We start from the raw sequence: 13451 nt of genomic DNA, 5'->3' as shown, positions 1-13451 counted from the left end.
CACCCAGGTCCACCAGATCCCAGTTCACTTAACTGCATCGAGGCACAGCATGGAATGATCACACTAGTCACACGTACTGGAGTGTGGGGGGTCAAATGTGTTTGGGCACGGTATGAATCATCTAGTGTTCGTATACACTTGCAGTGAAGTTCTCAGTTTACCAGTCAATCTACGTTCCCATCCTCACATCCCACTCAAGAACAGAGTAAGAAGCTCAGAACGTAACTGCTGCTCTGGATGGGATGTTAAAGGATCTGAGCTGGACGTCACCTGGAGCCCTCTCTGGTGAGGTATTTTGGAAGCATTCAATTGAGATGCCACAAGCTAGATAGACCACAGGCTGGTAGATGTCTACTGTAAAGGGATGATCCCTCTTTCCAGGGAATTCTATGAGATTGTTCAGCACTGGGATTCACAATATTTCAACATAAAGAATGTCTCCTGCAGAGCAAGTATTTCATGTTGTCTGTAATTGTATTGTTGTGAGGCTAGTGAGTTTCTTCAAGACCATTTTAGACCCCTAACCATGAAATCATTGCCAGAAAATTCAAATTATTTGAAAATGAAGTGTTTAGAGAATTTAAAAAGATTCATTACACATTAATTAGAATATATGACTTTTAATTTGCATCATATTTGCTAAATCCAATACATATGTATTGTGCTATTTTTTCAGCTTTTGGTGCAGAAAAAAGTCACACAGAATATGCAGAAGTCTCAAAAACTCACAAAAAATGTATATATCAAACATAATACACTAGGATATAAAGGGCTGATGTGCTTTAGAGTCAGTCAGCACTAAAGGGTTTAGGAAGCCTAATATGTGAAAATTCTGTGATTTGTAAGAAATAATTTCCAGACAAGCTGAAAGCATCTCCTGATGTCCAGAAACATTGAAGCAAATCAAATGTCAAACATGCAAGAACATAGTGTCATAAATGTGGGACTTTGAAAAAATTCTGTTAAATGTCAAGACAAAGTCATTCTAACTACGCCATGAGTCTGACACATAGTGAACGGTTAATGTAGCTAATAAACAGGCTACACAGCTGTAGGATTTATACTCAGCTTCATTGCAAATGCTTCATGGTTAACTTTTGTGTCCTTAGGTAGGTTAAAGCTCCATCCACAAACACAGTAAGGTTTTCTGCCTTAATAATTTTGTACTTCTATCTGGAAAGAATTGTTTCTAATTAATCAGGTTCTATATTAGTTTTTAAAAACAAATAAACAAACTCCAAGCTCTTCTAGCTACCAAAATAAATTGCTTTAGTATGATAGTAACTTGTGCAAATGTTAAGCTAACACTATCTCAAATAATTCTGAGACTCATAGTTTTGTGTTCATTTAGAAAGTTTAAACAATCAAAAGTACCTTTAAAGTGATTAAGAGTGCTTCCTTAAGCTTCATGGCCACTGTGAAAGGATTTATTTCTTTGGTAGAAAATAGTTACAACTACTGAAAATGCTGAAAGTGGGGTTTGTGAATTATCCAGAGTAATTTAGGACATTGTTTTCAAAGACAGAATCAGCTGCACGGTCTTTCGTTTCTAATGAAATTTTAATTAATTCTTCAAAGCTGCAAGTCCCCTGCTTTTGTGTGGGAGATGTAGTGTGAATCCACTCCTTAAAAATGGCTGAACAGATGTAAGGAACGTTGCTATTTTGGTTTGTATCACTAAGGTGACTGGAGAGCTCCAGTAATCTGCAGTGAAGTGCTGCGTATGGCTGCCTGTTCAGTCTAATGAACAGCAGTCCCTGCAGACACACCGCGCGAGTTCTGCTCTTGATAGCAAAGACTTCTCCACACAGACCTTCAGCCTGAAAGACGACCGCAGGAGGCTGATTTCACTTTGCCTCTCCATGCAGGCCGAAGGACACCACCGTGTATATGGGAGGACCACAGAAGAGGGCTGTAAGTGCAGTGGTTGGCACAGTTCACGCAGACTCCTCCAGCCATTTGTGTTGGCAGGACATGATGACAGCGTGACCCCCGTTTGCCTGAGAGAGCCCACGAGGACGTGGAGGAATAACAAACAGCTACCTGCCTTGGCAACAGCACAGATGGATCTTAGCAACAGCTTACAGGGTCTAAGGAGCGTGTTCGTGTACTAATAGTTGTCATATACTAATGATATGTGCCATTTGTTTAGAACAAACTTTGACAAGGTGATTTACATGATCATTTTCTTTGTCCTTTCCATCTGATGACTTTTTATATATATATTCAACATCGATTCAGGAAACATCTATTTGTAAATCTGTGTGTATATAGCATGTTTCTTTATAGGTATAGCTGTAGGTAGAGCACAAGCCCTGCATTTAATTTCGCTTATAAATCAATTAAGTTTTATACTCAAAGTATTCTACAAAAGTAGTCAGTTGAAAATTAATGAGTTTGAGGGTAAATAAATAATTCACAGGAGGGCTTTTAGTGACCAACGTGGCTTCAGGTTTTGCTGTAGGTTTTCAGTGTCATGGTGGTGGGATAGTTCCCACGGGGGAACACAGACAAGCTAACATATGAATGGCTGGGCAACTAAGCCTTGCAATTGCTGACCTTTTATAAAATTTGCAAGCAAACCTATTTAGTAGTTTGAATGATTTTATATTTGCTGTTTGCTTGCTCTCATGTTAGTACTGCCAGGGTTGCCACAGGAGCAATACATTAAAGAAAGACATTAATTTAACACAAATACCAAACAACAGCTAGATCTTCTCTTGATGTAATGATGGGGCACTGACGCTGATAAGCCTGTTAAGTGACACGGTCAGCATTTCTGCCAGCCTTGCCTCCGGGCTTTAAATGGACTTTATTTATAGCACTTTTTCCAGTGCACTCATACAGTGCTTTATAATTCTATACATATTGTACACTGCTTTTCCTATTATGCACACTCACCGGCTACTGCTTTGGCTACAGCAGCTGTGTTGATTTCAGCTTTTATTATATGTTTTTACCTTCGGTGGATTTTTCACATGTTATAGTTTGTTTGTTTTTTCATTTAAATTCAGCGACTGCTGCCAGTCCATATTTGTGATCGTTCATATGATACCAACACCCCCTTTTAATCTGAACATGATCACAGCTAGAAACCCTAGATTCATGTGGCCACTCCTGGCTTTGTTACACCAGAATAGAACAGCAACCTGTTTGCAGCTAGGAAAAATTGATGGTTGATTACAATTAATTTCTTCACATTCAGGAACCAGCTGCAAGTAGTTGCAGGGATTCCTTTCAGTCTCAAGGTGATTGTACACATCAGCTGGTGGGAGGCAACCTGTCTCCAAACTATCATGGGGCAACCTGAATGCAATCTCGTTTGGACAAAGACTGGCAAAGGTTTGAATATAATCTTGTCTAATTTATAAATGCAGATGGATTGCCAACACACACATCAATCAATCTGAGTCCATCTGCGCCAATGAGTGCAATTTGTCTGCGACATGTCTCTTTGCAACAGAGGACTTAACTCAACAGCTTGCCAACTGATTGTATAGTAGTGGTTGGTAGTATTAGGTAGGATTGAGGGTAGGGTTAGCACATATTATGACTCTGACTTCAGAGGTTTAATGCGAACTTCGGCATATGTAGATGGCAACAGATTTGTGATTTTCGCCCATTTATCACAGTTAATTGCCATGTTATCACAGACAGATTGCATGTAATTGCCAGCTTGACCCCATTCAGTCACAAATCTGCTCTCAGTCTGCCATCAGACGGACTCCGCCTTATTGCTGTTTTATTGCTGTCTCGACGCACCAGAGTCACTTTGAAACAACTGACTGTGAGTGGTCACTTGTTCATTGCAGTCTCCAACAATTTTTTTCCAGTGTGACTGTAGCATAAAAAGTTTAAAAGATGGATAATGGAAACATGTTATCCTTAGACAACAGAAACTTTAACTCCTCAATGTATTTCTCTGAAACAATACTCTGAAGAAATGCAAAAAAAAAGCTTAATATTCTGGGGAGTCTGGAGTTTAGGAGTGAGTTGGTCTTTCAAGCTATTCAAGCTATTTCTGTCTGATCTTGCAGTGACTTGAGTCAGAGAGACACGGCAGACCTCAACTGGTCACAGCTTAGAGTCTTTCATAAGTAGGGATGGGCCAGCGACCGGCTTCCCAAAGCAAAATGTAGAATCTATTCTTGTGCATAAATTCGTGTGTATGCTAGTGGCTGTTCTGTGACTGTGGACCTTTCAGTTGGAACAGTATGGGCTGCCTGTTCTCTGGATTCTTTCTTTTGCCATGCAAGCCAGAGAGCTCTCTGCTCCTATTAGTCAATGTCACAAAACAAATTGTGGAGATTGTCATAGGAGGTCGAGAGAAGGTAAAAATATCAGTTCTGGCGGGCTTGTCTTTTTGTTAGAATGTCACGAGGTGTCTAAGACGTGGCTTCGGTGGTTGTCAGCTATGATACGCTACAGGGGATAAAACAATTGCCCTATGCTTATTTTTGGACCCACTGCTCTACATCTTCTCAGCTTCCACTGTGTAGTCTGAACTTGGCATTGCATCTGCATTATGTGTACACTTTCTATCTCGGCTTGAGAACATGTGATGCGTATTTGGGAAGCCCCAGACGATGCTGAGTCACTTTTACTGTCAAGAGATTAATCCTTCACACTAAACTGACAGACACATCGCATCTTTTATTTCCCCTCTGTGAGCCACTGACCTCTGAGAAACACCCTAGCTGCAAGAAATACAGCGTTCTAAGAGTCTTTAACTTCAAGTTCAATCAGCAGTAACCTGTAAATCCTGCTTTATAGTTTCTGATTCAATCGATGGTTTGTTATACTTTTACTGTGTCACACTAGGATTTTTTCTTTTTCATGATACGTTGATATGGTGGTCCCTGAATACACTTTGGTTAAGACAGTAATAATTTTCTGTTTTAAAAGAAAGCTAAAATGGTTGCTGATTGCTGATGTGGACCTGTTTCTAAGCAGTCCTGCCCACCTTCTACAGAATCACTCTGCTGTTTGTCTTAATGAACTGCAAAAAAGAAAGACTATGCTTTCAATACGCACAGGTGAAGCAAAAAAACCAAAAAAATAAAGAAAAGCAAAAAAACCGGTGGAAAATTATGGTTATGGTTTTGCATGATAGTCCAGCAACTTTTCTGTAAAGCTCACCTGTGTTTGGCACAACCAGCCTCCCTCCATGGTGACCAAACACACCGGTGGTCCTCAGCGGCTCTTTGCAGGAGCTGAAGGGCCCATTGAGGGTAAGCAGGCCCTTCTTCCTTCTGTCCATGGTGCTACAATAGTCCCGGCTCAGATCTCGCGGGAAGGTCTCAGCTGGAGCTTTGGCGTGAAACTCCGCCCTCTCGGCCACACCTAGTGAAACCATAAAGGAGCTCTGAACTTTGACCTTGATGTCTGGCAGGGGGTCAAAGAGCTCTTTATCTGTGCTGTCCTGGAAGCAGAGGGGAGTGCTGTATGTCCGGCCCACTGTTAAGTCTGGCTGCATGGAGGAGTTGAGAAGCAACGGGTTTCCTACAGAGATGGAAAGACAGCACACAAGTCACCTAGAAGCCCTGCTCACAAGGGACCTGTATTATTCAGGGAACTCATTTAACTAATGAATCAAAGCCCTACCTAAACAGCACTCACATGGGATAATGAAATTCACTGTTGTCCCAGATACAACTAAACAAGGTCAAGATTGTACCATTCTGGTATTTTTTTAATGCCTTGATTTAGGAAAGCAAAAAAAAAAGAAAAAATTCAAAGATGTTTAAAAGCTGGAAAACATCTTACTTTGCATGGATTAAATATTATCCAGGCTCTCTGTCTGCAGCACAGTGCAGCAGAGTACATTCAACTGAGTTGTCATTTCACCCCCCAAAAAAAGAAAAAAAATATTAAAATCAGCTTTAATATTTAAAATTAATACAAATATCTGGATGTCACCAGATAGCACTGATTCAGGTCAGTTCAGGTTTAAAGGCCACATCTCCTGAAAATTCTTGCAGCTGACCAATGAAACTCCAGCAGCAATTAAAACAACATGCCCGGGCAGGCAGCCGCTACATCAGAGGTAAGGGAGCACAACCTGGACAGAAGGTCCAGGGCTCTGAGCCACGGTCAGAGCATTAGATTTAATTACCAAGCACACCCACAGCTTGATCTCCATAATCCATCTGCTGGAGTCAGCTCCTCTGGACACCCAGTTGTCCTCCTGAAGGACAGGAGGGAGGGCCACGAGGATCTATGTGACCGCTCTGTAAATGAGGGGAGTCCTTCATCTCCCAGCATGAACCCAGCAGCAGCCTACGGAGGGAGGTGAGAGGGAGGCGTCTTCATCTGTGACCATTAGATGTGACGACGCTGCCAAACAGAGCAAGGAGCACGCCGCAGCGATTTGGCAGACGTGCCGCGCCCCTCGATGAGCCAGCCAAGATAACAGTGAAGTCATTGAGTCCTTGCTGCCCAGCTGTTGCCAGGCGAGGGGTGCAAAGCAGGAGGCTAATCTTGTTTTATTTTTAGGGAAGTCATTAATTACCTGGTATGTGATTTGTGATGAGCATTTTGGAGTGTGTGTTGCTTTTCCACTTATTCTTTCAAAACTTTATCCCTTATTTTTTTTCTTTTACAGGTAAAAGGTTGCTGGTTTAATTCCAGGAGGAGATATAAATCCCTTTTAGGATGATGGCAGGAAGAGTAACCTGAGTACCCTGTACCCTGAGCAAAGGTGTGTACACTTGAAAAATTACCACTGTTTTTGTGAAACATGGTCAGTTCTGTTAGTGTTAGAATATGTTAGTGAATCAGTTTCTGTATCAACAGCTTGTGGTTGCTACACCTACAATGTGCATACTGCCATGTCCGTATTTGTCTTTATAAGGAAACAGGTTGTCGTGAAAGAGAAGCCTGCACTGCTAAGAGGGGAAACAACAAACAAAAAATCAAAAAGCAGGAGAAAGTCAGCTGAAAAACTGAAACAATAAAGTCCAAAAAGAGAGCCAGAAAACGAGTATCGGACTGACATAACAAAAAAACAAAAAACAAAAAACCCAAAAAATACCATCAAGCATTTTTTTCCATCTAACATTTGGCATTTTTATTACCAAAAAATGTCTAATGGGTTGTCTGCACTGTTGGCTTTTTTGTGTTTTGTTAAATACAAGAAAATGATAGATTTTCTCCTCCACAGTTTGAATATCAGGGCTCGCAAAATCGCTAGCCCGACGTCCCGGGGCTAGCGATTTTTCCAGTCGGGCTACCAAAATCTACCTCAGCCCTGCCCGTCGGGCTATCATAGGAAGGAAAATATATGTCCATGCTTTTGCATTCTTTCGAAAATGTAGCTGAGTAATTATGTCATTGGCATCGATGAGCCACTGTCAATATGTGACATATTGAAATCGCGTTTGAATTTGTGCTTGTTTTTTGCTTTCACTTTCACTTTGCGATCGCGCCAACTGTGTGTAGAGAGCGGCAGCACTGATTGGTGAGTGACGATTAATTGCGCACCAATTCCTCTGACATCGTCTTATCACTCATTAGCTTACTATTCAAACGTGACAAGTGAAATCTCCCACAGCAAGCTTAAACATGTGAGAGGTCGATTGCGCAGAGAATCGCTGACCGTTATGTAAGCACGTGTGTAAAAGCAGCAGGATTTATGCAGGTATTTTAGTTCTGCTGAGCCAAATAAGACAGGTCAGGGTGAAGAAGGGGCAGCCAAATAAAAGCCTACCACAAAACGGAAAAGTTATGACAAATCAGACTATGAGGCAAGAAGAAAGCTCAGCTTTTTTGGTTTCATGGACAAAAGAATTTATGTGGCTGGAATATGACGAGCTAAATAACATCATGTTCTGCCGGGTGTGTCGTGAGTTTCATTTCATTTGAGTCGCCAAGCGCCTTTGTAACTGGGACCAGTAATTTTAAGAAAGACCCCATCAGAACCCATGAGAAATGCAAGAAATGCATTATTGCCCAGTCTGCAATATCTTTCCCAGAACAAACAGCAATTGCAAAAAACATACTAAAAATAAACCAAGCACAAGAAGAAGTCCTGAAAAATCTTTCAAAAGCGTACTATGTTGCAAAGAGTGAACTACCATTGTCAAAATTTAGCAGTCTATGCAAACTTCAAAAAGCAAATGGCCTCGATCTTGGTTCCACTTACCCCTTACCCTTGACTTCAGTGGAAATTTTAGATTCAGGATCTGACACAGACTGATTCATGTTCTACACAGTTCTTACAAGTTCATAGAAATTTCTGTTCAATTAGAAACAAGTATTTGAGTTGATGACTGTGATTTTTATACAGTTGTTGTGATTTGTATTTTAACAACTTTCGGATTAATTTTTGTTTCCGTTACAATATTATACATTAAAGTATAATATTGTAAAGGAAACAAAACATTAAAAAACTGCTCTCTTTTTTATTCGGGCTACTTAAATTTATTTTGGGCTACCAAAAACTGAAGAGTGCCTGCCCGAAGGACTACCAGAGATTTTGAAATTTTGCGAGCCTTGAATATGGTGTCATACTCTCCTCACCATGTGGCAAAAGCACGAACAGATGTTCATGAAGTAAATATTACAAAACTATATATTGTTACAAAATCTTCACAAGCACTTTGAGTGCTCAGATAAAGTAGAAAAGCGATATATAAGAACCAGTCCATTTACAGTTCTGCTCACAGCACACCAGTGTGCCTCTGTGTACCATATGGAAACCACTGCAGTATACTGTATTAATATCATTGCAGATTTAACATACTTTATCATTCACCACTCTCACGCCTGCATTCCAAATAACAAAGCACCAGCACATATGATGCGGGTAACATTACCTGGTAATTGCCACTAAAGATGATGTTCCCAAAGAAATGGATAAAAAAGATGCATTTTTCATTTCAAGTGAACCCACGGGCGGCTCTGCTGATATTCTGGCTCTTGGTCAGAGCCGCACTCTGGTGGACATTACCCCTCTGCAGCTGACATTCGATCACTGCTAAATTTTCTCCCCTCCGGTCGAGTGGAGAATGATCTGATTATCGCTTGAGTGTGCATCTTTAAGAATGGCGCAGCGAAAATGGAATGGCAGTGGTGAGATGAGAGAAGTTAATGAAATGTACCTCAGGTTGAATACCTTGAGGGATAGGTTTGGAATTGGGCTTCTGATTAAAAATCACTCAGAAGGAGAAGTAATGCACAGAGACAGGGTCAGGTCCAAAGACTCATTCTGCACTCTGATAGCAGAGAGCCATCCGAAAGCATTTAAGAACTTCTTAAAAGTGTTTACATTTTTTTTTCTTGCTAGTAATTACTGGGCATGAAAATGCTATTAAGATACAATTAAACAAAGACTTTGTAAGGTCTTTCCATCCTCAAGGAAGCATTTAATTTCTTGCCATGTTTATAAAAAGGATTGTAAAACTTTAACAATGCAATCATGGAACGTGCAGGCCTGTATAAAATGCCTCCACAACTTCCTTCAAAACAAACTGTGGGAAAGAGATGTGGAAGAAGGTGTTCTACATTTCAATAGAAAATGGAAAGGAGTGATTGTGGCTGGTCGAGGGCACAGCAGGCAGGCTGTACGGAGAACTGGCCTATTTAAATAGGATTGATGACCTGCTGAATGTAGACCTGGTGTTTTGTCTCGCACCTTTCCAATGCCATGACAACGGGTGGGGGATTAGACCGGCTCCCTAGGCCTTGGAGTTGCTGTAGGGTATAGTGTAGGCCCCTGATGGGACTCCTCACCGATGCACTGAGGATGAATCACCTGTCAGCGCCATGGCTATCACATGCACTAACCCAGAAGTGTTAGGAACGGTCATGTGGATGCCTGTAGCGAGGCTGTCTGAGATGGCCACAGTCGTATAAGCAACAAAAGTTACCGCTGCACCCAACAGAAATTGAATTGATCTTCACTGTTCCATACCCATCAGTGGCTTAGGCCAGTGTAATCTGATGGAGAATATTGGTTGCCTGACATTCAAATGTGTGGTCTGCAGGGAGGAGGGGTGGTAGCATAGGTGTCTATCAGAGATTGATTATCTACCACTTCACAATAACAGAGGAGCAGGTCTGTCAAAATAGAAGGACTAGTTCTTTCGCTGATTATGGAGGTATAAATCCTAAGCAGATAGGGAGGCTGCACAGCATTCTGCTTGATGCAAACAAATGCCATCAATCACCTGGTGGCCCTGTCAGAAAGGTCTGTGATGATGCTGCCGTTTGGCCTTGTGGTCGCTGTCTCGTGTCAACATGCTGTCGAAGGCACTCTCTTACCTTGTCTGGTGTTCTTGAAGTTGAAAGACTGGAAACCCCCGGTGAGCGCAGAGGAGTCAATAACGTCCACGCCGTACTCGCTGTGATTTTTCCTGTACAGCATGACAGCCACCACAAGGATTGCAACGGTGATTATGCCGGCTCCAAGGCCTGAGTACAAAGCCACATCATTGGAGCTCTCCATACCTGAGACACAAGACACACAAAAACAGGCTACCTTCAATTCTCATATTCCTGAAGAAGCACTTCAAGTAATGGCCTAGGGGAATAGGACAAAAAAATAATGGCCAGGCACTCAATGTCCATTTATGTTGCTCAAATTCAACATAATTTAATTTAATTTAATTTAATTTAATTCATTAAAGCATGGGAATTGCCATTTTAGGTACTCTAAACAATGTTTAAAAAGAGCAATGCCACTGTGACTGTGGGTCAAGGCTACATTAGATACTGTCCAACACATACCTGAAACAATCTCAAACTAAACTGTGGGCAGCATAGTTGTATTGTGGGTAATCATAACACCTACAGTGTTAGGATTCAAAAAGATGAGAAATGCTTGGAATCCAATGTTCTGCTGCAATAATCTGACACTTTTCCTGTCCAATACTGAATAGGTCAGCAAAATTCAACATTTTTTTGGACATTAAAAGCTTTTAATTTCAGAGGCTGAAAGAATCATTCATTAAAGGCCATGCTTCAGTCTAATGGAACTGGAGCTCAGCGTCAGCTATAAAAGTAAACAAATTGAGAAAAATGGAGAAACTACTTTGGTAGTGACAACTTTAGCAAGCAAATAAGGCTAGGTTAACCGGCCAGCTGAATTGCTGAGTGTTGATGATTTTATCAACGAATTCACCCAAACCTCCAAACCTAATCTATGTAACTCACTGTAGCTATCCAAATTTAGTACTTTATCAACTAACATCCCACACAGCAAGCAGGTCTGGCCCGGATCTGGTATCAAGCCGGCACTGCTGGCTGACTTCTGGCATGTAAAGACATATGTCATCCAGATATGGGCTGGGCCAGGCATAGATGGCACTGTTTATGTGATGGCATGCCATATCTGGCTCGATTGTGGTTTGGTTTATGTGGCCCAGGCTCATAGAAAACAGGTCTTCCCTGGATCTGGCATCAAGCTGGCACTTCTGACTGACTGCTGTCATGTCAGGGTGTATGTCAACCAGATGTGCGCCAGGTCTGGCAATGATGCCACTGTTTATGTTCCTATTTTCCTATTTTAGTTAGAAGACCCAAATGCCATGTTGCAATACTATACTGCTATGGTAGCCTAAATTTCAAATACAGGTTTGACAGGTTTGTGAGTGTACACTTTGTCCAAAACCTAGTGATGGTTTACTCATCTTTGCCAGTGGGTGGCTGTAGCTCAGGAGGTAGAGCAGGTCACCTACTGATCGGAAGGTTAGTGGTTCGATATCTGGCTCCACCAGTCTGCATGTCAAGAGTGTGAATGAGTATGAATGTACTCAGGAAGTACTCAGTTTAGAGAAAGTGTGTAATTCGGTGAATGTGGCATGTTGTATAAAGCACTTTGAGTAATCCAGAGAGAGTAGAAAAGCCCTATGTAAGAATAAGAATCAGTCTATTTGCTGTCCGAACAGATTCTCGTCATGTTACTTTTGCACTGTTTTGCATGTTCTGGCACATGTTGTTATTACATGGCTTGATTAAGGTACACATTAGGCGGACATCTGGGGGCAGAGCTGAAACTGTTCTGGGCCAGCACAGGGCCAGCAGTGTGTCTCCAACTGGCCCATGTGTGGGCCACATCTGGCAAACCTGATCTGGGCCACCAAAGGGCCGTCACTCTTTGCGGTATGTGGGCCATGTGTAAGCACATTGTGTGGGTCAGATCTGGGCCATACCAATTTTGCTATGTGGGATTAGGAACTGACAATAACCAGACTCTCACAGCTAGCTAGGTTTAAGCTAGCTAGCTATAAATAGCTTGAATTTTCACAAAATCATATCTGTAATATAATCATTTAATAGTGTTAAACAAAAATAAGACTAACATTTAGATTCTGCAAACTATTTTTGTGCTATTATACTGAGGGATACAGTATGTGCAATGTTCTTCTAGTTGTTGTAGACCTACATTGTACAAGTACACCATGATAGTGTAGATCAGCACCATCTAATATACGTCTTATCACTCTCACTCTTTTAGCCAATGTTACCTTGCAGTGTAGTGCCACAAGCAAGGAACAACATGATGACCACAGCTCACTTAACAATTAATACCAAGGTTACGCACAACTCCTTTAAGACTGTAATGTAAATAATTTTATCAGCCACATTTTATTCAGTTGCAGGATATAATTTCAGTTTTAATATTATTTTTCTGTAAATGAATCACTTTACCTAAACAGAAAGAAGCTGACTCAGTGAAAGGCTTTTTCCTTAATGTTGTGCAAAAAAGAGCATAGTCTTTGTTGTGATAATAGAGACCCACAGAGAGTGAAGATGAGATAGAGAAAACAGTGGAGAAAATGATGTTATTATGTAGACATACAAGAGCCAACTCAAGCAAGTTTTGCAATGTGTTACAATGGGTTAGTATGAAAATAAAGCAAGGAGGAAATGAGGTATGACATCCAATATTCACATGGCAGCTAGAGAAGCTACAGTGCTACAGTCAAGTTGATATCAAAAGATTAATGTGGGTCTTCTTACTCCTACCAAAATTTTACTTAAAAAAATATACTCTAACCCACATAGGAAAATTGGTATGGCCCAGATCAGGCCCACACAATGTGCTTACACATGGCCAAGCAGGCTAAACAGTGGCATCATTGCCAGACCTGGCGCACATCTGGTTGACATACACCCTGACATGACAGCGGTCAGTCAGAAGTGCCAGCTTGATGCCAGATCCGGGGAAGACCTGTTTTCTATGAGCCTGGGCCACATAAACCAAACCACAATCGAGTCAGATATGGCATGCCATCACATAGACAGTGCCATCTATGCCAGGCCCAGCCCATATCTGGATGACATACGTCTTATCATGCCAGAAGTCAGCCAGCAGTGCCGGCTTGACACCAGATCCGGGCCAGACTTGCTTGCTATGTGGGAAGTGTCTTACTAGAAATACAGTTTCATTATTTATTTATTTATGTATTTAAATTGTTTTGGAGTCGTTAAAAATAACTCACAATTGT

At 41.3% G+C, this 13451-nt stretch overlaps 1 protein-coding gene and 1 long non-coding RNA gene across 3 annotated transcripts in view; one reads left to right on the top strand and one right to left on the bottom strand.

Annotated features, from left to right (window-relative positions):
- Window positions 1-13451, bottom strand: part of unc5db (unc-5 netrin receptor Db) — a 278720-nt gene that overhangs the window by 76727 nt on the left and 188542 nt on the right. For both annotated transcript variants that reach the window (XM_019366122.2, XM_005472915.4), the window contains 2 exons: window positions 10264-10449; window positions 5140-5502 (listed from right to left, as the gene is read on the bottom strand). In XM_019366122.2, coding sequence (XP_019221667.1) covers window positions 5140-5502; window positions 10264-10449 — 549 coding nt within the window. The remainder of the gene's footprint in view (window positions 1-5139; window positions 5503-10263; window positions 10450-13451) is intronic.
- Window positions 2954-6901, top strand: LOC112841845 (uncharacterized). The gene is made up of 3 exons (XR_003213238.1): window positions 2954-3342; window positions 6605-6700; window positions 6854-6901. It is a non-coding gene; the product is annotated as an uncharacterized LOC112841845 (long non-coding RNA).

The sequence above is a fragment of the Oreochromis niloticus genome, linkage group LG12 (genome assembly GCF_001858045.2).
Source record: "Oreochromis niloticus isolate F11D_XX linkage group LG12, O_niloticus_UMD_NMBU, whole genome shotgun sequence".
Lineage (NCBI taxonomy): Eukaryota > Metazoa > Chordata > Actinopteri > Cichliformes > Cichlidae > Oreochromis > Oreochromis niloticus.
The sequence above is the reverse complement of the archived record's forward strand: the minus strand, read 5'-3'. Positions and strand labels throughout refer to the sequence as shown.